The sequence below is a fragment of the Arvicanthis niloticus genome, chromosome 22, assembly GCF_011762505.2.
Source record: "Arvicanthis niloticus isolate mArvNil1 chromosome 22, mArvNil1.pat.X, whole genome shotgun sequence".
NCBI classification, from domain to species: domain Eukaryota; kingdom Metazoa; phylum Chordata; class Mammalia; order Rodentia; family Muridae; genus Arvicanthis; species Arvicanthis niloticus.
The window spans coordinates 19,139,964-19,162,377 of NC_133429.1; the positions used below are offsets into that span (position 1 = coordinate 19,139,964).

The 22,414-nt window shown below is 43.1% G+C and overlaps 1 protein-coding gene across 2 annotated transcripts; it reads right to left on the minus strand.

Moving 5' to 3' along the window:
• Positions 1 to 38: 38 nt before the first annotated feature.
• Positions 39 to 20,912, minus strand: Mrpl42 (mitochondrial ribosomal protein L42). Of its 2 annotated transcripts, XM_076920049.1 has the most exons (6): positions 20,762 to 20,912; positions 19,157 to 19,307; positions 15,652 to 15,715; positions 12,044 to 12,128; positions 9,218 to 9,378; positions 39 to 209 (listed from the first exon to the last, which is right to left on the minus strand). In XM_076920049.1, the coding sequence occupies exons 2-6, from the start codon at positions 19,221 to 19,223 to the stop codon at positions 164 to 166; spliced, it is 423 nt and encodes a 140-aa protein (XP_076776164.1). In that variant the 5' UTR covers positions 19,224 to 19,307; positions 20,762 to 20,912; the 3' UTR covers positions 39 to 163. The 2 variants fall into 2 exon arrangements, with proteins under 2 accessions (XP_076776164.1, XP_076776163.1); XM_076920048.1 differs by lacking the exon at positions 9,218 to 9,378 and having other exon boundaries at positions 20,762 to 20,891.
• Between the last annotated feature and the right edge of the window lie 1,502 nt (positions 20,913 to 22,414).

The following is a 22,414-nucleotide window of genomic DNA, read 5'->3' on the forward strand; positions in this document are numbered from 1 at the left end:
CTTCAAATTCAGAATCAATATAATGAAATAGACTTGAATACATAAAAGGGTATTTTTATTATGTTCCTATACACCATCTTAATGAACACACCATGTACATTTTCTCAGCTGGCAAATAATACACAGAGCAAAACTTCCTCGATGCTCAGAGAATCGAGAGCAGTCACCTGTCTTTGGGAGGATTTGGTTTCTTACGACGGCTGTGATACCTTGAGAAAAAGAAAATGTTGGAGGTAAGATTATTCCAATATTAGTTGTTCCAAGCAGACAGCTTAAATTTCTGTGATTATTTTCTATTTTTGTTAGAATTATTTGAAAAAGTCAGTAAAACTTTATACTCTATTGCACACTTCTCAGCTATTTCTTAGCAGTAAGCTACATTCCACCGTTATGAAAATTATTTCCTATCAACTGAACAATCTGGAAAATCTTTCAGATCTTGAGGACAATTTCACAACCTGGATTAAAAGCAAAAATTAAAAACAAATGCTTATCTTTAAAGAAACTATATCATAAATATGTCCTATAAAACTTGTATTGATAATATAATTATTTCCTCTGAACAGAAGCCTCTTCAATTGTAAAATCACATTTCAATAATTTACAGTAGAATTAATAATATTTTTGCAGTAAAATACAGAATGTGACCAAGAATGCAAGCAATCAAAATGAGAATGTGCAGAGCTACTTTCCTTTCTCTGGCAATCAGAAGTACGCTGAAAATTACAATAACTAATCAAGTGCAGGTGTCAGTAGGCTCTGACCTGCACGCCTCAAACCTCTGCACCACAAAGCATCCTGCTGCTGGGGTTGGCCTTGTGTGCTGTAGAGACAGATGCTGATTTTCTGCCCGGACTTCTTGTTACAGTATGGATGTTGGCAAGGTCAAGCATCTCCACTCTTAATGTTACATAAAATTGTTTTCTGTCCTTTCTGAATGGTTAATAGAGAGCTGATCAGCTTATGACTGGGCAGGAGAGGACAGGAGAGGCAGGACATTAGATCCCAGTGAGATCTCAGATAGAGGGAAAAAAAGAGAAGAAAAACACAGAGAGAGCATGTGAAGACACCAGGATTCACCATGAGGGCACACATGGAGCAGATGACAAGTAACAGGGCATTTACCTGGATTATTAACAGCTTAGTTAGGTCAGAATAGCTCAGAACCTGCCCAGCATAGTGCCAGCAGCTTGTTAATAAACTACCAGGTCTCTGTGTCTTTTACTTGGGAGCTATAAGGGCTAAAGCGGACAGAGAAGTGCCCTGCAGTTATCTGAAAGCAGAGAGGGGCACAGCAAACCTCCCAAAAACAATGTCTTGTCTATTTTCTGATTATTAGGTCCAAACACAAAATTTACTTGTATTTCATGTATGTGTTATAGACATTTTGTCTGAAGCTTGAAGATACTTTTATATAATATTTTTAGCGTGGCTGCAATTTGACCGTAGCCCTGAAAACTGAGTTAGGTACGAAACTTTCCACTTGTGCAATCAGGTCAGTGCTCAAAAAAACCTTCAGAGCCAGGAATGCTGCCCAATTTAATCCTGGCAATCAGGAGGCAGAGGCAGGAGGATATCTATGTATGAAGCCAGCCTGTGTCTACAAAGCATGTGCTACCACATCCAGCAGACAAATGTATTTCTAAAAACAACTGACTTCTGGAAATTGAAATTAAAAATCCAATACTGTTTACGGTCACAATGAAAGAATTTAACTGAGATAAATTTATACACTGCGACCTGTCAATGAGTTCGGAGCGGAGAGTAGTGGTCCCGCTTGGGGTCCACGTCCACAGGAGGGTGAGGTAGGAAAGCCAAGTCTGAGGCTAATTTGAAAAAATAGCAAGACCTGTCTCAAGAACACCTGATACCTCAGCCTTGAAAACACACACATATAAAGTAACATTGTATATAGACTGAGCAGGTTTTATTTTAATATTTAGGAATATACATAACTATTTATATAAATCATATAGATGTAACAATTAAAGGAAAAAGTCATGAATTTGAATGAAAACAAGGGTGTGAACAAGAGAGGTTTGGAGGGAGGAAGGTGAAGGAGGGAGACCAGAAGGTAAAAATGTGTAACTTTATTATAATCTCAAAAAAAGAGCAAAATGGTTAAAACAAAACCAAGCAAACAACAACAAAAAAACCACCAAAGGCCCTCCCAAAAAACACCATTACAAAAAGTTTTAACCAAGTGGTACTGGCCCATGCCTTTAATCCCAGCACTCGGGAGGCAGAGGCAGAGAGGCAGAGAGGCAGAGAGGCAGAGAGGCAGAGAGGCAGAGAGGCAGAGAGGCAGAGAGGCAGAGAGGCAGAGAGGCAGAGAGGCAGAGAGGCAGAGAGGCAGAGAGGCAGAGAGGCAGAGGCAGGTGGGTCTCTTAAGTTTGAGGCTAGCCTGGACTACAGAGCAAGTTCCAGGAAGACCAAGGCTGCACAGAGAAACCCTGTCTCAAATGCGGGGAGGGGGGCATTTTTCTAAAGACTTAAATAAATGGAAAAATGTATCATTTTCAGAGATATAAATATCTAGTTATGTAAGGCATCACCTAGCCTGAAATTGGCCTGGAGACCAAATGTTATTCTATTTGAAATTCCAGCAGGCTTTTTAAGAAAAAAACGCTTTTTAGAGATGTGCTGATTTCAGAATGTAGACATAAACACAAAGAACAGGATTGCTAAGAAAACTCTAAAGAGAACAAAAGAGTTAGAGGACTTGAGGCGTCTCCGGGTGCATTTCTGGTCACTCGGACATAGGTCTCTATAGTGCTACAGAGTAAGGGCCGGCATACATGTCAACAGAGGACTTGAGCAAGTGGCTAGCGGTGCAACGGTAGGGAGAGTCAGCCCTGGGCTTCTGCTGCAGGTACAAAGCTGTTCTCCCAGGAAAGAGCTATGCTGGAGCTCAAACAGCACAGGCCTGAGGGGTACAGCACAGGGGCTACCCTATGTTTCCCTGCAGGGACTGGGGCGAGGAATGGGATCTCCATTTTGTATCTGTGTGCCTTTAAAGGCAACATTGTAATACCTCTAAAAGAACTGAAAAAGAAGATTATATATCTCATTTTTAAATCATAGTGAGTCCCACTTTTAGATTGCTATACCTTAAAAACTATGAAATACTGACAAATCAGTTTATATGTTGCTTGAGTCTTGAAAAATGGCTCACTAATGTTCAGAAACAAATCATCAAAACTAGAGATGTAGACAAGACAGATCAGTGAGCAAAGGTGCCTGCTACACAAGGCTGGCAACCTGAATTCCATCCTTGGAACCTACAGACACCATGCGCAAATGCTAATAATAAATGGAACTGTGTATGTATTTAAGTGTGTGTATACATACAGATACTGAGCAAGTATGTACTGAATGATATGAAAGGACAATAATTCTAGGCTTTCTTTATGCATACAAACTAGCATCTGGGGTTTTCTGCTGAGCTCTTTATTGGGAGAGGTATTGGGACAATCAATTCCGCCTAATTAAAGTCTGCTTATAATTCAAAGTGCTTCACAATCCTGAGGGGTAAAGATATACTAGGAGATTACATTAATTAGCAGTCAAAAGCTAATTAGTAGCAATTAGATTAAAGTAAATTAAGATTAAACATAGATAAGATCCTAGATAACACGATCTGAATAGTCTCCTTGCCTTTAGTCTTTCTCCTTCAAGTGAAACACACACAGGATTTTCACAACTTCAGTGACTTGGTTATGAACAATGTTTACAAAAGATTAAAGCAATCTGGCTGCACAGGAAAGAAGCATGTAACAAAAGCCAGTAAGGGCATTAAAAATAGGCTGGAATTCAAGTTTCTGGATAACGTGCTAGGAAAAAGCTGGGAAGATAGCTCAGTCAGGACAGTATTTGCCGTGCAAGCCTAAGGGCCCGAGTTAATCCCCAGAACCCGCGTAAACAGAGCTAACCGGTTCAGCACATCTAAGAATCTAATGAAAGATACACAGCTATGGGGCGGCTTCTTAATTTGCTTCCATGAACTCTAACTTAATAGTTACCAAGACAGGTGAAAATCTAACAATAAGCATAAACAATATGCGTGCTAAGAAACAAAAGTCAAAATGGAGATTAGAACAGACTAGGAGGCGGGCGGTGGAGGCACACCTTCAATCCCAGCACTCTGAGGCAGAGGCAGGAGGATTGCTGAGTTAGAGGCCAGCCTGGTCTTCAGAGTGAGTTCCAGGACAGCCAAGGCTACACAGAGAAACCCTGTCTTGAAAAAACAAAACAAAACAAACAAAAAAATAGAAACTGAAAGACTGGAAGTTGGGGAGGAGCTGAGTGAAGGGAGATATGATCAACACATACACGAATGAATTTATCAAATAAATATAAGATTTTTTAAAGTGGGTTATCCTACCCACAACTTGCTTATTCAAACACAATAAAAACTACTTAAGACACTTTTACTTTAAAAAAAATATAGACTTTGTTTGTTGGGGTTAGTCTGGTGCAGCTATGTATTCAAATACTAAATACTGTATCCCAGACCAGGTTGCCCCAAGGAGTGAGAACAAGTACACCAGCTTTTGTCGCACAAACCTTGCAGTTCACTGGTCAGTAAAAGGCTAAAGCCTGTGATTGGCAGTAGATGGGGGTGGGAGTGCGGGTGGGGGGTACAGTTAGTTACCTGGCTGGGAGTCCCAGGTGGAGAGAAAAAAAGAAAGAGGAGAGGCAAGCAGAAGAGAAGAAGAAGAGACTACCATGGGGGAGGTGGATGGTGAGCGCACAGCCATGAGGGCCGGCCTGATGGAGTAGGAGCGGCCCAGTGGAACATGGCGAGTGATATCTCGGGGATCCCCACAGGGAAGTAGACAAACTAGCATAGAGGGTGGACATCTGCCCAGCTCTAGTGCCCTAAAGCTTATTATAAATATAACGGTTTGTGTGTTTTTATTTGGGAAGTAAATGATCTGAAATGGACTAGAAACCCTTAATAGATTATTTGCAACATATGTAGCAAAACCCCAGAATAATAATAACCACATGTGTTAGCCAAAAACTCTTAATTTTTTTTTTCCTTAGAAAAGAGACACAAATATATCACCTTTAGCCTGTAATTCAAGTATTCAGAGGCTGAAGCAGGAGGACTGTGACCAGCTCAAGAGATGCCTGCACTGCAAAGGAGTTCCAGGTCAGTGTGGACTACAAAGTAATACTATCCTGTCTCAAAACAAAGCAAGTGCACAGTAAGGACCCCACCCCTCAATTTTTATAGATTGTTAATTGAGGGGCTTCTTTAGATGAGGAGAGGAAAGGCTGTTTTACTGCAGAGAATCAAAAACTCTGGGGAAAGTCAATTAAAAAAAATTTTGCCAGGGAATGGATGACGGTGCACCTTTAATCCCAGCATTCAGGAGGCAGGCAGATCTGAGTTCTAGGCTAGCCTGTCTCAAATGGCAAAAAAATTAAGATGTATTTCTCTTATGCCTGTGTTTGCCTACATATGTCTGTGCACCACATGATGGCCTGGTACCTGTGGAGGCAGAAGAAGGTATCAGATTCCCTAGAAACTGGAGCTACAGACAGTCATGAGCTGCCATGTGGGGATGCTGGGGACCCAACCCAGGTCCTCTGGAAGATCAGCCAGTGCCCTTAAGTACTGAGCATCTCTCCAGCCCCTAGTTTAAAATATTTTAAGGACAGTGACACTGAGGAAGTGTTAACATATATAGCACTATATAGTGGGTTGTATGTCATCCATTCAATGACTGTAAATAAAAATGTCAAGAGTTTAGCTGGGCATAGTGACATACACTTTTAATTGGCGGCAGAAGTCTGTGGATCTCTGTAAGGTTTGGGCCAACCTGGTCTACACAGAACATTACAGGCTAGCCAGAGTTAGCTACAGAGAGACCTTGTTTTTAGAGAGAAAAAAAAAAAATTAGGAGTTGGGTAGGCAAGATGATTCCACTGGTAAAGGTACTTTAACAGACAGAGTTCCATCTCTGAGAGCAAAATAGCGGGAGAACACAATGCCTACAAGCTGTCCTCTGAGCACCACAGGCTCAGCAAGGCACATATATCCTCTAATAAACAATGGCAGGGTCAACGTCACCAAGTAGTATGAAGTAGTAACCATAGGAACCCTGCCATACAGAAGGACAGGGGAGAAAGGATCCCTGAAGAGAAACTGAAACAATAAACAGAGCCCCAGGACAGAGTTTCAGGCTCAGGGATGGGCTACACTCTTCAGAGTCAGCGCAATTAACAATGGTTTCATCTTCCTCACCTCCCTATTCATATTACTGACACCATTATCCACTAAAGCAGCCCAGTCACTACGCCCAACGCTCCCCGCCCCCAGGTCCCTGGTTCCCTGTCACACACTTACTACTATTACAGTTCTTAAACACAGCCTGTCTTTCTTCATAAAGCACCTGTACACCTCACTTCCCCTTCTCAGTCTTGGCGGAAACCTGCTAAAGTCAACGTCTTTCATTGACTATTGTAATGGCTTCCTAACAAGTCTCTCTGTCCGGTCTTTCCTTACCTCACTGTCTCCTCAAGAGGATCCTTAAAAATGTTTTATGGCATAAATGTTGGGCATGCAGGTCTGCATTGTAATTAATTCCCCAGCATAAAATCCTCATAGACCCTTCCTACAGCCACACGAGGCTCCTGCCTGTGACAGTGGGAGCTGGAGCCTGGCACTTCTCCAGTGGTGGATGATCAAGAAGCAGAGAGAAGAATCCAGGCAGAGCCAGGCTTTAGTCCCCAGAGGACTGTACCCACTGACACACATTTACCACACAGGCCCAATCTTCTGAGGGTTTTATGATCTCCCGGCACAGTATCATCAACTGGAGACCAAGGGTTCAAATATATGAGCTTACGAGAAGTCATTTCAGGCTCCACCAGAATTCTGTGCAATCAGAGCTACTTGCTGTTTCCTCCACATTTCATCCGACAAGCGCATCCTCATCTCCCGTACATGTACCTGAACCACCTTTCAAGGTTCAACGACAGCTTTAGCTGTTCATACTCTACCGGCTCCTCAACTGTAACAACTGCCAACAGGGGTATGTTTCCAGCACCGAGTGAGCGCTCACTGCAGCAGTCTGTGACTATACTGGGGAGCCTGGTGGGTGCGTCCTGCAGTGTCAGCTCAGTGATGCATACTGGATTGCACAAGAGAGTAAGAACAGAGCTTGCTCACAGAAACAAACAGAAATAGCAAAGAATACTTCACAGTTTGGTTTGGAAGAAGAAAGATGTGAAAGAAGATTCAGGGCTAGGAGCATAGCTCCACAGGAGAACACAGTGCACAGCATGTGTGGGCCCTAGGGCTGATACTCATCATCATAAGAAAAAAAATAAGGAGTTTACTTACTGAGGGGTTGGGGGTGGGGGAGATTGGGACTACAGCTCAGAGTTCAAAGACTGCCTCTATTCACAGGGCTCTGGGTTCAATTCCCAACAATACAAAAACTCAAAAACTAACCAAATAAAGTAAACATGCATTTACTTCAATGGGGTGAGGGGTGGAACGGCTTAGTGGGAAAGGCGCTTGCCATCTGGCCTCAAGACCTAAGTTTGATCTTAGGAACCCATATGAAAGGGGATCACCATCTCCCCAAGTTATCCTCCAATTGGCCCATGCTTCCCCTACCCCAAATAAACAGATATATGTAATAAAATTATATTTTAAAAGAGGATAAATAAATAAACAAGCAAACAAACAAGTAAATAGAAGGGCCTGGGAGCTGGCTCAATCATTAAAGTGTCTTCTGTGCAAGTATGACGACGACCAGAGTTCACATCCCAGCAACCTATGTAAAAAGCCAGCCAGTATGGCAGTGGGCACTCGCAATCCTAGAACTGAGGAGGCAAAGGCAGGAGCATCCCAGGGCCATGCTGGCCAATCATCAATCTACGTAATCTGTAAGACCCAGGTTCAAGAGAATGACCCTGTCTCAAAAAACACGGTGAGGACTGGAGAGATGGCTCAGTGCTCAAGAGCACTGTCGGTTCTTCTAGAGGACCTGGGTTCAACTCCCAGCACCCTCTTGGTGGCTTACAACCATCTCTAACTCCAGATCTAGGAGATCCAATGCCCCTCTCTTCATACCTCCTGGGGCACTGCACACATGTGGCGCACACACTTGTAAGCAGGCAAAATGTGCACATAAAATAAAAAAAAAAAATAAATCTTTAAAAATAAGTAAATAGGGTGTGGGGAGAGTGGAGAAAACAGTGAATAAGGTGAGGAGCGACTGAGGACACGCAGCATTCATCTCCGGCACTAGCACAAAAATGCACAAACACACAGAGAGAGAGAGAGAGAGAGAGAGAGAGAGAGAGAGAGAGAGAGAGAGAGAGAGAGACTACCATAATCACAGAAAAAAGGAAACGAAAGCCATAGTCAGGCACAGGACAAGAATTACACAGTGCTGGTCAGGGACGGCAGCCATAAGCAGGCACAGGATAAGAATTCCGCAGTGCTGGTCAGTGACGCATGCGCCCTTAGCACTAGGAGGCGGAAGCAGGCAGATCTCTGAGTTCAGGGTCAGCCCGGTCTACACAGTGAGCTCCAGGACAGTCAGGGCTACATAGTAAGACCCTGCCTCGAAACACAAAAAGGAAGGAAGGGAGGGAGAGAGGGAGGGAGGAGGCAGAATACCACTATGTGAGCATTGTAAACAAAACAGCGAGTAGTTCCTAAAGGAATTAAGGACAATGTTTACTGACCAATCAGATCCTGCAGGATTAGAGGGAGGAGGGAATAATTCAAATATCTGTTAGAAATGGATAAAGGGTGTGTGGGGAGACGGCTCGTAGGTTAAGAGAACTTGCTGCTCTTGCAGAGGACACAGGTCCTGTTCACAGATCTGGTCTACTCCTCAGGCCTCCAGGGACAATCACACATGTAGTATACTTACACAGACACAGATCACTCATACACGTAAGGTAAGGAAATACATCTTTAAAATAAAGAAATGGATAAGGTGCTCGGAAGAAGATCCATTATTATCAGGAAGGAAAATGGAAAAGCCATCATAAAGGACTAGCATAGACTAGAAGAACTTCTGAGACTCTTGCATTAATAAAAATAAAGTGTCACTTTGCTTTAACTCCGGGACATGCAGATTGGGAAATACACCACCGCATACTTGGATCAACGGTCCGGCACAGCACTGCAAAGGCAGAGATGTGCATGCGCGGTGGGAGCTGTGGGACGGCAGGAACTTACTGTCCGTGCGGGTACCAGCGATGCTTTGTGGTGAAAAACACCTTGCTCAGTTGTTCTATCATGGGCCCTTGCTCCAGATGCCTGCGCCTTCCTTCTAACTTGGTTTTCAGTATCTGTTCGTGTGTTTCCTCATTATGGAGAAGATCAGGTTGAGGGATGGGCTATAAGATAAGCAAATTACAAACAATGAAGTGTAAGCTGGGAACTGACCGGTTTTGTGATAAAACAGAGACCACCGGCAGCAATTCACCCCACCATGGGTAAGTCATCAGAGCACCCTCAGGTAGCTGAGTTATTCAAAGTCAGAAGGACTCATCTACCTACAAAAAAATCTCTAGGTTTATTTTCCAATAATAGAAATTCTTACTCAATTATTTTACCTCACTGATAAGGTACTTGTTATTTTTATTTCTAGTTCCCCAACATACATACTGGGGCCCATCCAATTTTTTTTTAACTTGCAATGTGACAGTTTACCTTACATATTATTAAGGAAAGAACAACGAAAGATATACAACAGACCTCTGTGCGAGTCTGAGTAAGAATGGCCATCACAGGCTCACGTCTGAATGTTTGGTTCCGAGCTGGAACTGTTTGGGAAGGATTAGGAGGTCTGTCACTGGAGGTGGGCTTTAAGGTTTCAAAAGCCCATGCCAGACCCAGTCTCCCTCTCTGCTTGTAGATTAGATATAAATTCTAAGCTACTGTTGAGTATCAGGCCTGCCTACCTGCCTTCCTGCTCCCTGCCATGATGGCCTAACCCTATGAAACTGTAAGCAAGCCCCCACTAATCCTTAAAGATTCCAATAGATGGCAGCTACTGACATTTCCCTTAAGGATACAAGGGCTACAAGTACATTTTAAAGAAGTACTCCTTAGACAACTAAAACTCTGAAAGCTTATATAAAGCTGAATAGTAGTCACTGTAAATGACTATCCCTTGAAAGGGTCCAGCAAGCATAGCATTAGAGTTGTAAAAGCTGTCAGAATCAAAATGCAGCCACGACAAAAATGTATGTAAATAAAGCTGGGGGCTCTGAGAAGCTCTCACATACATATATCTGATAGCAGAACTAACTAACGGAGGCTCACTCGAAACCACAACCCTGCGCAAAGTCCACTGCAATCATACACCAAAATCATGCGCTGCCCACTTGTTACTGTCTCCTGCGAGGAAGAACTGGTGTGGCAAACAGCTCCTGTAATCCTCTTCAGCTTGCCGTCAGAAACGTCCCCTTGCTCCAGCCTACTGAGTACAGCAGCTTTCATTTCCTCAGTGTGGCGCTTGCTGTATCTACCCCTGCTGCTACTTGGCTGACAGAACCTTAAATAAGAGTTTTCTCTTTTAGCTTTTGATAGTCAAATGTTTTAAGGCAGGCATGTTGGCACTCACCTGTAATCGCAACACTGGCAGGCTGAGGCAGATGACTGTCATTAATTTAAGGACACTATCACTTACAGAATATGTTCTAGGATAGCCTGGATTAACATAAAGAGATCCAGCCTGGGCTACAGTGAGACTTTGCCTTAAGAGGCTTACCAACTGCTTATTGTTTTTCGAGACAGAGTTTGTCTGTGTAGCCCTGGCTGTTCTCTAACAAGCTCTGTAGACCAGGCTGGCCTCAAGCTCAGATATCTGCTGCCTCCACCTCCTAAATAATAGGATTAAAGGTGTGTGCCACCATAGCCTGCTAGACTTCCCCACTTTAAATAAAAACCAAAAAACAATTTTTGTAAATATTAAAAAGAAGATGTTTAGCAAGACACCTGCAGATAAAAGAGCTCGCTGAGAAAGCCCAAGAGCCTGGTTTGATCCCTGGGGCCCACATGAGGACAGAGAGAGAGAACTGTGTCTACAAGTTCTCCTCTGGCCTCCACACTCAGGCCATGTCTCTCTATCACTGTTCTATTGCTGTGAAGAGACCCCATTGCAAGGCAGCTCTACTGTCATGGCGGGAAGAATGGCAGTGTGCATACAGTAGCTAGAGAAAGAGCTGAGATTTCTATATCCAGACTCACAGGCAACAGGAAGAGAAAGACACTGGGACTGGCTTGGGCTTTAGAAACCTTAGTCACCCCCAGTGACTTCCTCCAACCAGGCCACACCCCCGATCCCTCTCAAGTAGTGCCACTCCCTAGTGACAGAGTATTGGAATATAGGAGCCCATGGGGCCATTATTTGTGTATTTGCAATGGTCCAGCAGGAAAGCACATTTGGCCCTGGCCTGAGAACTTGATTCAATTCCTGGGACCCACTTGGTGACTGGAGATAACCGACTCCCAAAAGTTATCCTCCAGCTTCCAGACAAGGCATGTACATGCACACACACTAATGAATAGACTCTTACATCAACAGCCCAAAAGCTATAAAACAGCACTCTAAAATATGAGTCTTGCATGATATATAGTAGTATCAGATATATATTTTACAGGCTTATTTTGTGCCTAAGTGTGATTCTGGGGATTCAACCCAAAGCCTTACAAATACTTGATGAGTGAGTGCTCTACCAATCTCCTAGATTCACAAAACTTAAAAAAAAAAAAAAAAATTCAAATTTTAAACAAGGTCTTGCTAAGATGAATTTAAAATCCTTCTGCTTTGAGCCAAGTGGTCGGGATTACAGGTCTCTGTCACAAAGTCTAGTTTTCATCAAATTTCTTAGGTCAGAAAAATAATGTCCTAATTCCCCTTAAATAGTTCCCTTGTATACTAAGAAAGTTTTTAGGAAAGAAGATAAAAACTAAGAGGAAAAATCAAAACAGTTCACTAGAAAAGCTAAAAGACCCAAAACAAAGGAAGGCTTTCCAACAGACCCCTGTACGTACTTTGGTGTGTTCGTAGGGGATGTCCACAGAAGGGTGGTAGCACACTATTGTCCTGCCGTCCGATGTCAAGGCCAGGTCTACCTTGCTGAAAGGGAGTGTTTTAGAAACACAGTTAAAGTCTCCTCAACGTAGCTTGATGCTTTTAAGTCTGGGTTTGGGATTTTTTGTGGTAAGGTTCCATTTTGTACGCCAGCTTGTCATAGAACTCACTATGCAGCCCACACTGGCCTCCAAAGCTTGGCGATCCTCCTGCCTCTGCGCCAAGGGACTGGATAATGGACACATATCATCATATCTACCAGAACATACATCCCAGGATCTCATACATCCCAGGCTGGTTTCGAACTTACTATGACCTTAAACTGTTAATCCTCCCGACTTTCTTCTCCCATTAAGAGCACAGGTATGCCCAGCTAGAATGATTACTCTTGATGAGAAAATTAATTAGAAATTACCCCAAATGCTACATTGCAAGCTAAGCCTCTAGCTGCTAGAGACCAGAAAACTGTGAAACCCTGTCAGCTGTACAGGCTCCGCCCACATGCACTAGTGTACAAAGTGGTTCAAGTCACAGTAAGCCACAGGAGCAAATGCAGCCCTAGGATATGGCTACTGCTGCATATGCCACCAGGGGACAAACCAAGAGCTTCTCGGATGACTTATATAAAGTCATGGATAGCTACACATCTGCCATACAAGTCAGTCCACCTTGGAAGTTCTACATAACAACAGAGGATAGTCTACAGGCTGGAGTATTTTGAGGAAACTTTCTAAGATAAACCCCAGCCCTAAACCCCAGATTTCAAGATGCTATTTTAATCTGGGCATACCAGCACACTCCTTTAGTCCCAGCACTGAGAGGCGGAAGCAGAGTTTGAGACCAGCCTGATGTACAGAGTGAGTTCCAGGACAGCCAGGAATACACAGAGAAACCCTGCCTCAGAAAAACAAACAAGCCGGGCAGTGGTGGCGAACGCCTTTAATCCCAGCACTCGGGAGGCAGAGGCAGGCGGATTTCTGAGTTCGAGGCCAGCCTGGTCTACAGAGTGAGTTCCAGGATAGCCAGGGCTACACAGAGAAACCCTGTCTCGAAAAAACAAACAAACAAACAAACAAAAAACAACAACAACAACAAAAACAAAAATCAACAACAACAAAAAAGAATCAAAAAAGAAGAAAGATGCTATTTCGAACTTAACACAAACAATTCTAGCCTAAGAAGATACTGAACTTTTTAGCCCAATTGAAACTAACTGGCGATTCTTACAGCTGGCTCTAATCTGAAAGAGGCTCTGAGCAATTTTATGCTTAAGGTAATTAACAGAACAGAAAGTTTACAAACTGATAGGGGCTGATGGGATGGCTCAGTGGGTAAAGGTGCTTGCTGCCAAGACTAACAACCAGAGTTTGAGCCCGAGGACCCACATAGTGAAAAGAGAATTGTCCTCTGACCTCTACATGCATGTCATGGTCTACACATGCTGACACACAGATAAAGAAATGTAATAAAAAATTGTATTTATGGAAGATTGAGTAACTATATTGAATATATTTTTATGCTACAAGTATATAATTATTTAAATTTAAATGGTAAAATCAATTAACCACAAATTGCTAAAGGGAACATGTATTGCTTGACTGGACAACCTAGTACCTATAGCATAAGTGACAATTAAGGCCACAGCAGAATATGTCAGCTTAACCACCAAAAAAAAAAAAAGTAATGAGACCATAAATTGTATTTCATCTGTTGGTTTCACTCTGATTTCACCACTGAATTCTAAACACTGATCTTATCACTGAATTCTGAACAGCACTATAATAATGTTTCCACTATCAATTTTATTTATTTATTTATTTATTTATTTATTTATTTATTAGTTTGTTTCTGTCACGAAGGTCTCACTTTGTACCTCTGGCTAACCTGGACCTCACAGGGCCTCACCTGCATCTGCCTCCCTAGTGCTGGGAATTAAGTAAGTTGCAACACCATGTATAGCCCAAATGAGTATTTAAACATTTTTTTAAAAGATTTATTTACTGTATTTTATGCCTAAGAATGTTTTGCCTGCACGTATGTGCCTCACGGGTGTTCCCAGTGTCCTCAGAGATGAGAAGACGTCCTTGGAACTGGAGTTGTGACGGAGCTGTAAGTGGGTGCAGGGCAGGGACAAGAGCAGCACACACTTTAGGCCTCTGAGCCGTCTCACCACCACCACTCTTTTTTGAGACAAGGTCTCATTAGTAGCTCAGCTGGATAGTCCAGGCTGGCTTTGAACCCATGATCCTCTCTCTTTAGCGTTCCACATGCTGGGATAATCACCACACCTGGCTTTACGAAGTTTTGTATAATATAAAACACTGACACGATTCAATGCGTTGAGGTTGGGAAAATATATACTCTAGTCTAACTTCATCACTAGCTACTTAACTTAGTACTCATGAAATGTACAATTAAAACCGGTGTTAAAAACCAAAGTATACACCATTGGTGGCGCAGCCCGTAAGGCGTCCGCCTGCAGAGGGCACGGGTCCGTCCACGCTCTCTCTCTGTGCTTGTTTGAATCCCGCTCGCTCCCGCCCGCTTGCTCCCACGTCGCGTGGAAGAAAAAAAAAAAATACAAAGTATGCCGGGCGGTGGTGGCCCACGCCTTTAATCCCAGCACTTGGGAGGCAGAGGCAGGTGAATTTCTAAGTTCGAGGCCAGCCTGGTCTACAGAGTGAGTTCCAGGATAGCCAGGGCTACACCGAGAAACCCTGTCTCGAAAAACCAAAAAAGAAAAGAAAACAAAACAAAGTATGGAGAACTTGTTGCTCTTGCAAAGGACTCTGGTTCAGTTCCCAGCACCCACATGGCTGCTAACAAGGAAGTCAGTAACTCTAGTTCCAGGAGACCTGATACCCTCTTCTGACCTCCCAAGACCTCAGGAACACACATAGTACACATACATACATGCAGGCAAAAATACCTACACACATAATACATTGAAAAGAAAATATAAAACCGGCATGGTAGCACATACATAAGCACTGGGAGGAGAAACGGGAATGCAAGGCTAGACTCAACTGCGTAGAGGCTTTGACTGTAGCGGGGCTCATTTTTTGGTTTTTGGCTTTGGGGGGGTTATTTTGGTCTATTTACCTTTATATTTACTAAAATTTGCAGTAAAGCCTACATGATTTAAGAAAATATATTGTATTTTCTGTGCATCAACTCTGCTGCAAAATAAAAATGAACACATCGTATGTTCTTCTTAGTTCTTAGAACAGTGACTCAGCTGAATAACTACCAAATAAAATGTGAATTCAAAAGTGTCATCTGGAATTATTCAGTGTCAAACAAAAGACAGATAAACAGATGTAAGCCCTAATATCAAACCATAAAACCGAATTCACTTTTGCAAACAGTTAAAGCGTGCTTCAGAAAGAAAAACAAGCCTACTGTAACAGACGTGAGCATCCACTGAAACAGAATCCTAGTCCTTCTCATCTAAAACCTGTACAATTCAGGTACCACTGAAATAAGACAATTTTAAAAACAAAATTAAAGACCGAATAATCAGAAAAGCAGATCCGGCTAAGACGGCTATGTGAATTTTTATACGTACCAATTGTAGTCATCTGGAAGAGAAGAATACGTAGATTTGCGACAAGCACTAGATAAAGCTCCATCTGCAAAAATCCATAGGGTAAAGCAGTTTAGTTCGCCTGTGCATAAAGGTAAACCTAGACATTAACCAGTCCATCCCTGTTGTTTGCTGTTGGTTTGGGGGGGGGGGGGAGGGTGTTTAAGGCAAAGGGACAGCATGGAGACAGGAGGCAAATGAAGGGCTATTCCAGGCTATTCCATGTCTTCTCTCATACGGAAACCTAGACACATATACATGTACAAATATGTACACAAAAGCAAAGGGGTCTGTCAGGGAGAGGAAAAATCCAGCCAAGGGGAGGTGACGCTATGGAGTGAGTGAGTTACAAAAATAATATATGCACAAAGATGTAGGTGTGAATTGGGGGGTGGGGTGGGGGTGGCTATCTTTTTGGGTTTTTTGTTTGGTTGGTCCAGGTTTGTTTTGTTCGGGTTGGTTAGTTGGCTGGCTTGTTGGTTGGTTGGTTGGTTGGTTGGTTGGTTGGTTGGTTGGTTTTTCAATACAAGGTTTCTGTTTAGCCTTGGCTGGCTGGATCTAGCTCTGCAGACCAGTATAGCCTTAATCTCAGAGACCCACCTGCCTCTGCCTCCCTAGTGCTGGAATTAAAAGCGTGCTCCCCACCGTCCAATGAAAATCATGATATTCAATGCTGCCTAGAAGAATAACTCTAAGGAAAAAGCACTGGAGCATTTTATTTTTTGTTATTAGTCTTTTGTGAGTCTCATTATGTTGTCTTGGTTGTCCTGAAGCTCATTGTGTATATCAGACTAGCCTTGATCTCATGGAAATCCACCTGCCTCTGCCTTCCAAGTGGTAGGGATTACAGACTTATGCCAACATGTCCATCCCACTACAGTGATTTTTGGTCGTTTTGAGACAGGGTCTCTCTACATAGCCCTGGCTATTCTGGATCTCACTATATAGTCAAGGCTGGCCTCAAACACACAAGAGATCTTCCTGCCTCTGCCTCCGGATACTGGAATTAAAGGTGCACCACCACATCCAGCTCATTACAGTAACTTTTTAAAAGAGATTTATTTATTTTATATATGTGAGTACACTGTCCCTCTCTTCTGACACACCAGAAGAGGGCATTGGATCTTACTAAAGATAGTTGTGAGCCACCATGTGGTTGCTGGGAATTGAACTCAGGACCTCTGGAAGAGCAGTCAGTGCTCTTAACTGCCGAGTTATCTTTCCAGTCCTCTTTCCAGTCCTTTTTTTTTTTTTTTTTTTTTTTTTTTGGTTTTTCAGAACAGGGTTTCTCTGTGTAGCTTTGGCTGTCCTGGAACTTGCTATGTAGACCAGGATAGTCTCAAAGTCAAGAAATCTGTCTGCCTCTGCCTCAAGTACTAGGAGTAAAAGCGTGCACCACTATGGCTCATCTTATGAAACTTTTAAAAGCATAGATAATCAACAGTTAACTTTGTATGACTCTTAGTTTATGGCTACAATCATTAGAAATATTCTGTGCTCATGAATTAATTTTAGGCCAAGCATTGGTGGCACACACCTTTAATCCCAGAACTCAGAAGTAGGGGCAGGAGGATCCCTGAGCTCAGGCCAGCCTGGTCTCCAGAGGAACTTCTAGGACAACCAGGACTACACAGAAAAACAGGATGTGATGAACAAAATAATGTTCAGAGCTTTAAAGATGAGGAGTAGGTCAGCACGGGATGAGGGGACAGAATTTTAATAACTACACATCTGCTGTGGAATTGGTTCCCTCATTCTATCAGGTGGGCTCCAGAGATGGAACTCAGATCATCAAGCTTGGTAACCAGTTGAGAGAAAGATCCCTGCTACCTAGCCTCCTGTTTCCCTAAGAGAGCCCAGCCCCAGGGTGCTGAGAAGTCAGACCCAATACAGACAGGAGTCTCCACAGGAGTTAATGTGAAAACTACTTACCTGCCCCTCTTCACTGAGAAGATCTTTTTCTATCAGATTTCCCACTATGGTTATGCTGAGACCCTAGTACAAATTCCACATCCTCAGTCCCTTACAAATGTTTGATTAACTGATAGGAGTGACAGGGATGGCCAAAATGTTCAGTAAGCTGTTCCCAGTTCAGTCATCCTAAGGTTCTGTGACTAACCTGACAAGGAGTCCCTTGTCTACACAGCTGCTATTACCCAAGGGAGACTATTAGTTTTGAAGGTTTATGTGAAAAAGGATGTTGTTAACATTAGCGCCAAAATAAAATCCACAATTGAAAGAGAGAGTACAAAGAGCATCAAGAAAAAGCCCTCCCATGTGAGGGAACATTCAGAACTCTCATATGCAATCGACATCCGGTATGGATGCTTACTTTTTGAAAGCTTATGAAGCCATTTGATCTCATAACTTACCAAGGACAAGAAAGGATGACAGAGAAGGTGGGACTGAGTTCATGTGACAGAAGGCTTTCTATAACAGTGGGATTTGGTAAATTCCAATGCTGTTTTCCAAAGGAGTTAGTGAGCAGAAGAGGCTTGCCTTGCCTCAAATGACCCCAAGGTGCCTATTTATTGCCTTGGGGAAGAAAGCAGCTGGCTGCCACAAGCAGGATGCTCTCAGGTTATTTCTGAGCCAATAGATGGACTCTCAAGCACACAGTATAGACCTTCAGGAAAAATGGTCTTTGGAAAGGAAGCACATTTAATGGCCATATCCACAGGGGAAACCTTCTAAAATATTAACAATGATTTCTCTGGAAGACAGGACTGTGGATTTCCTCTTTATTTCTAAATGTTGAGAATTACTAAAAAAAAGTTAACAGGTGTAAAATGTAGTGAGTCTAAATGTTCTACATGGAGGGAAAAACTACTCTCCGCCCATTCACCTAAATCCTTCTTGCATTTTAATGATAGCTGATGACTAGCCTAGATCTTTCACTCAGCATTTATGCATATATATACACACACACTTGCACGAACACTTTCATGCATGTGTGCACGCACAGGCACACACACACACAAGTCATCTTTTAAGGCCACACCAGGATCATTCTGTGATAAATCAGAGTTTTTTTCTTTCTCTATCTGGTGATCTTTCCATGTTGATAACAGCTGCATGATATTCATAGTTATGATGCAGCATAACTAACTTATTAGTTCCCTTTTTGACTGGCATTTAAATTTGTCCCCTTCTTATGATTGCAAATAGGAGGCATATAAAATAACCAAATGCTTTAAATATTCTATATTTGAAAACAACAAACCATTTTTAAGTATTAAAAAAAACGTCTCGGGCTAGTGATATGCTCTTCAGGAGGTCATGAATTCAAATCCCAGCAACCACATGGTGGCTCACAACCATCTGTAATGGGATCTGATGTGTTCATATGGGTGTATGAAGACAGCCACAGTGTACTTTGGGCCGGGCCGGAGCGAGCGGGGCCAGAGTGAGTAGGGGGCCGAGAGAGAAGAGGAAGAAGAGAAGGGGGAAAAAAGAAAAAGGAAAAAAAAAAAAAAGTCGCACTTACTTTGGATTGGAAATAAATGCTTCCAGATAGTTCTGTTTGATATCACCCATCTTACTGTTGTCGCCATGATCCTTAGCAAGTGATTTGAAAAACGATATTGTGAAGAGAAACTGCCCCTAAAACCTGTGGCTAGGCACCCAGATTTCCGTTCCTGCTTAAGAGAGAAAGAAAATCAGCTACAAAGGTAAAGTTAAACACTACATCAAGATATGAGCCACTAGTTAGTGCTAATCTCTTGAAAACAAGGCTTTTAAACTCTGCCGTTCCAACTGAACAACAGGACAAAGTCACTGACATCAAAATATGAGAACCCGAGCAACTATGTCCGCTATCATTTCTCTTAAGTGCAACTTTCTCAGGACTCTGCGCAGTCTGCCTCACTTAGCGAGTGCTCAGAAAACACCCACTTAGAAAGTCATTCACACATAACACACACTGCAAACTCTTCCTCAAACGCTAATGAGTCTACATACTAACTCCCAAGTCCCACACACAGAACCCTATCACTTACAGTAAGACTGTTTCTGATGAAGTATTCAACATGACCTATTTTTGGTCCATAAAAAACTTAAGAGTAACCCATTGATGTCACCATCTTAGAGGTTTTAAACAAAGCACTTTCATCACCATCTCATCTTACTGTCGCATAACATTTAAAGATATGGCAAGCGTATTTATTTCGAATCATTAAAGTTTAAAAGGACTTGCTTCCAGACTTTGGAGTTGCTCACTTACAGACTGAAAGATCCAAGGCAAGTCATTAACTAAACGACCTTCCAATTCTTTAGTGGTAAACTTCGAGAAGCAACCACAATTTTCATGAGATGTTGCAAATAAACCGTATATAGTTACTGTGCCTTTATTCTCTATTGGTCTCAGTGACCCTCAGTAGACATGAAAGGGGTTAGGAAAGGTGCTCTCCTTATTCGCACGCTGATGCCTGACATCATAAAAGCGATGCAAACTACAAATCCCGAGTTCATTCGGCGGGCTATTTATTTATGCCTTGCAACCCACTTTGCTTATTACTCTGTGCTCTTTCAGACAGCTGATTAGGAACGAAGGCTGAGAAAAGGCAAATGCTTTATTATTTTAGTAGTTCACTGTTTTTAAGTGTCGGCATGCATGGGAAGAAAACCCCCACGTCTTCTGATTATAAGTCCAAAATCAAATGTTTGTGGGGCACATCCCTCTGCTCGATGCTAGCATACCCAGGGGAGGGTCAAACTATTACGCCAAAGAGAGACTTTCCAGAATGAGCCCCCTGCCACCGAATTCAGTTCCAAATCAAACATTGATTTGGTGGAAGTTAGAGGAACAGAAACACAGGGACTCCCACCCATGAGCCGGTTTAAAGACTTGAATCAGGAGTCTCGGGAGTCGCAAGGTCAACTAGGTGCAGGCTGAGGCTGCCTGCACACGGTGGTGTGCTACAGGGAGGGCGCAACCACAAGCCGGCCCTTCCGCTGGATGGAGGCCTGGGGACACCGGCAGTCTCGTCCTGCGGCCAACGACAGACAGAAAAGCCCTCAATGCCTACGGACAAGCCTTCCAGGCCTGTCCCAGAGAAGGAGAGAGAGCAGCAGTACCTACAAAGCTACTCACCGCGCACTCGCCATCTTGCTTCAATCTGGGTCCTAAAGGCGCCGGTCTGCGCGCGCTACAGGCCCGCGAGGCACTCTGGGAGTTGTAGTCTCTGCCCGGAAAGTAGCCCGGGTTGCAGAAGGAAGGCGGGGCGGGCAGCTGTGACCATGCTGCATTTGTTGTGGCCCCTTAGACTCAGGATTACCAAAGGTATTCAGACAGCAAAATCGCCACTCTTCCGATTTTAGTAGCAGTAACTATTTAAAATAACACCAAAACCAATGTTATACTAATATCCAGAGAATATTAACATTCTCGAAACATTATGAGCCCAACGGCACCAAATTCAGTTTTAAACCAAATAGATGAATTTGTTTTCCATAATGGATGAATTAAGTGTTCTCAGAGGAGACCAAATGCCAGAGAATTCAAATGAAGGGCCTGGGACTGATTTATATGAAATGAAGACTTAATGAAGCTTTCTAAACCAATAGATTAGATGAAGGAGCTGAAAGAAAAACATTCTGGGCATGGCTTTGCCCTCTAGCTTGAAGGCTAGTCAACATACAGGAGAGGAAAGACTGATAAAGCAGGTTGGAACTTGTCTGATAAGGGTGGGAAAGAATTCTGTTCAGGAGTCGTTGATCTGGAGATTCACCTGAGACACACAAGCAGCGATATAATGAAGCAAGCTGGTAGAGAGATTTGTTTAGAGAATGAAGGTTGCCCTAGCTAGGAGTATCAAGCTATAGAAATGAGTGCTGGGTATGTAGCTTGGTGCTAGAGCATGCCTGGGGCCCTGGGTTTGATCTCCAGCACCACAAAAACAAATTAAATAAAACTACGGGAACAGTGAGTTGGTGTGGGGAGATGTGGCTAAAATGGAAGAAGGCTCCAAAGAGGGCCAAATATAAGAGTCACCTAGCATGGGAAATGAGACAGTCCAGTACATAATTGTTGGCATTCCTTCTAGACTCTGCCCAACAGTTACCTGGCAACAGCCAAGTAGGCTTGGCTTACTATAAAAGGGACTGTTTGGCCTCCCTTTGCTCTCTCTGACCCCTTTCTCCCTCTCTCCCCTCCCCCCTCTCTCCATGTGTTCCTGGCCAGTTTCCTCTCCTCTCCTCTCTCCTCTCTCCTCTCTCTTCTCCTCTCTCCTCTCCTCTTCCTCTCTCTCTCATATCTCTCTCTGTCCCATCTTTCTCTGTCCCCTCTCTTTCTCCACCTCTGCTCCCCTTCTCAACTCCCCTCCCCTTCCCATGTCCCCAAATAAACTCTATTCTATACTACACTTGTCCTATGGCTGGTACCTGGGTGGCATGGGGGGGGGGGGGCTAAGGGGGATGCATCAGCATGAGTCCACCAAGGCAACCCTTCCTACCTCACCATACCGCACTATAAAACATATCCTTGGTTTCATAAAAACACATCAATAATGAATAGATAGATAGATAGATAGATAGACAGACAGACAGATAGATAAACTCAAAACACTAGCAAAGAGCTTACATTGGCACGTATAAAAGTAGCTTGGCCTGCAATAGTGGCTCATGCTATTTGTGCCCTTCCCCCAGCCTTGAGCAGGCCTGAGAGACCTTGCTTACTACAACAGACCAAGTGATAGGATCTAGGTGGAGTTACCCACCTTAGCTGCACAGGACACAGAAGCAGAAC

Coding starts and splice junctions, on each gene's coding strand:
- Mrpl42 (XM_076920049.1), bottom strand. CDS start 19,223: ATGGCGACAACAGTAAGATGGGTGATATCAAACAGAACTATCTGGAAG. Junction 9,379..12,043: donor TCCCCTACGAACACACCAAA/GTACGTACAGGG, acceptor CTTATCTTATAG/CCCATCCCTCAACCTGATCT. Junction 210..9,217: donor CGCTGGTACCCGCACGGACA/GTAAGTTCCTGC, acceptor CTTTTTCTCAAG/GTATCACAGCCGTCGTAAGA.